The following is a 2,202-nucleotide window of genomic DNA, read 5'->3' as shown; positions in this document are numbered from 1 at the left end:
GAACCGAACGGTTCGGACGGTTTTCATAAACCCTTCCATCCCTATTCAGGATGATATGCAGTATTAGTTTTCCTCCAGAATCAAAAGGATATATATGGATAGTTAATATTTGGTCCTAGAGTGCAGTGCTAAGCAGAGCTGTATTACTCATTTTTATGGGGTGTCTGAAGAAATAGTCAAGCTAGAGTTTACTTAAGATCATTATTCATGAAAAAAGATATATACATTTTTCAAACACCTTAAAATTATGCAACCCTTTTCTGTTGGTCTATTAGGAATTAAAAGACCAAAAAAAAAGTGTTAACCCTTCAAAAAATCCAGTGTATCAGATGTGTTTTACATCCTACCTGCTGGTTAAAACGCTCTCCCAGGGGTTCTGAACAACCTGGCCATGCTGGGTTCGAGCCTGAGAGCGGTGCAGGGGTAAGGTAGCTCCGACGTGGTTCCGGCCTGGCCAGAATAAAGAGGCGCCCAGCGACTGGTGGACAGAGGGACAATCAGGTATGCCCTGTCCGGTGTAGCTGAAAATGGTTGGACTGTAGAAAGGGATGGAGGTGAAGTCCTGGCCCAGGTCGGTGTATGGGGCCGGGATGCAGATGGGCTGGCAGGCTTCAGGGTTCAGACCAGGAGACAGGATGCGACTGCCGACTCGACTGGAATCCACCTCTTGGAGCTGCAGGAGGGGCTGATGCTTCTCTGGAGAGGTGGCGGCGGCCATCGCAGCAACAGAAGCTTTCAATAATCCCGAGAAGTGCTACATCGTTAGCAAGAATCGATTGATCAACTTTTATTTTAGGGAACTCCTGAGGCCGGTAGAACCTCAGATCAACATGTCAGTGTTAGGAAGGGTCTTCCAGGCTTTAAGGGACGTTAAGAGAAATCCACACCAGAAACGGTCTAGTCTTCAATCAGAGAAGTTGAGACATTCAAAGCTAAACCCAGTTGCAGCCAGAGGTCCTGTTTTGTGGAAAACCACAACATGATTCTCAATTGGAGAGTTGTGCGTTGAGAGTTTTTCACCCTGAAGTAGAAGACATAAAAGCAAAGTATGAGGTAAAAAATAAGNGAAGACATAAAAGCAAAGTATGAGGTAAAAAATAAGCTCAGGGAATTCAATGTTTGGTTACATTCTGTTTAAACCAAATCAGCTGTAGAAAATCTTTAACAGATCATGAAAAAGAAGCAGCTTAAATGAGAAAGCAGAGAAAAAGAAGTTTGTTTTCATTTTTTAAGATCAACTCAATTACAAACAGCTGCACAAAAAAAACTACTAGTAGAATAACCGTAAATATCTAGTACTGTCAAATATCAAATATACTATAAAAGAATATTTGCATAAGTTTATCTGCATTTCCTCCTGATTGTTATATATATATTATATCAGCATTAATCACACATAATTTTACTACTCGAAAAAGTTTGTTCGGCTGATATTAATTAAACAGAGACCAGAATTAAAAACAAAAGAAATGAGAATAATTGACCCATTTCTTATTAACCAATAGCGACGCAAACTTTAAACAGATGTGTTTCTATCGACTTACATAGGAGATTCTAGATGCAGGCGGATATATTGCGATACTTTCTTGGTTGTTGATATCAGATCGAATTTCCAATACAGGATCAGGGAAACCATTAAAAAAAAAATCATTCCTTATGGAGCATTAAAAAAAATATATATATATAAAAATATACTATAAAAGAATATTTGCATAAGTTTATCTGCATTTCCTCCTGATTGTTCTAAAGAAGGCAAGTTATAGACAGTTCTGGTATCTCATATATAAAATATTATGTTAAATCCATAAATCAAAAAGTGTAAAAAATGGGCTAAAAACAATATGTGCTAAACATGGGCCAAAATATTCCTGTCTGATTAATGATTTATTAAAACTCAGTTTGTGATTTGTTAAATCTTCAGTTGTCAAAACAGAGACTAAAAGTTTTGATAAAAACTTTTCCAGATTAAAGGAAAATTCCTTGATTTAATTTTTTTTTTTTTATAAGCTCCAGCAATCGTTAAAAACAAATTGTGTTGCCCCAGTTTGATTAGAGGCTCTACTCTAATGAAATCACCTCATATATGTATAGCATATATGTGTTTTGTTTTTTTTTGTTTTTTTATAATGCAGCTGATCAGCATGTCTACGTCTCATTATCCTTTATTTTTATTTATAAATCCTGTAAAAAAAAAAAATGACA

General features: G+C 36.6%; 1 protein-coding gene across 1 annotated transcript in view; it reads right to left on the bottom strand.

The window, feature by feature from the left end:
* Positions 1-2,202, bottom strand: part of LOC107094552 (estrogen receptor beta-like) — a 40,339-nt gene that overhangs the window by 24,066 nt on the left and 14,071 nt on the right. Inside the window, exon 2 of the mRNA XM_015390241.1 lies at positions 348-1,021. Within this exon, the coding sequence (XP_015245727.1) occupies positions 348-718 (371 nt within the window). The 5' untranslated portion in view covers positions 719-1,021. The remainder of the gene's footprint in view (positions 1-347; positions 1,022-2,202) is intronic.

Source organism: Cyprinodon variegatus, unplaced genomic scaffold, assembly GCF_000732505.1.
Source record: "Cyprinodon variegatus isolate N-32 unplaced genomic scaffold, C_variegatus-1.0 Scaffold489, whole genome shotgun sequence".
Taxonomy (NCBI): Eukaryota; Metazoa; Chordata; class Actinopteri; order Cyprinodontiformes; family Cyprinodontidae; genus Cyprinodon; species Cyprinodon variegatus.
The sequence above is the reverse complement of the archived record's forward strand: the minus strand, read 5'-3'. Positions and strand labels throughout refer to the sequence as shown.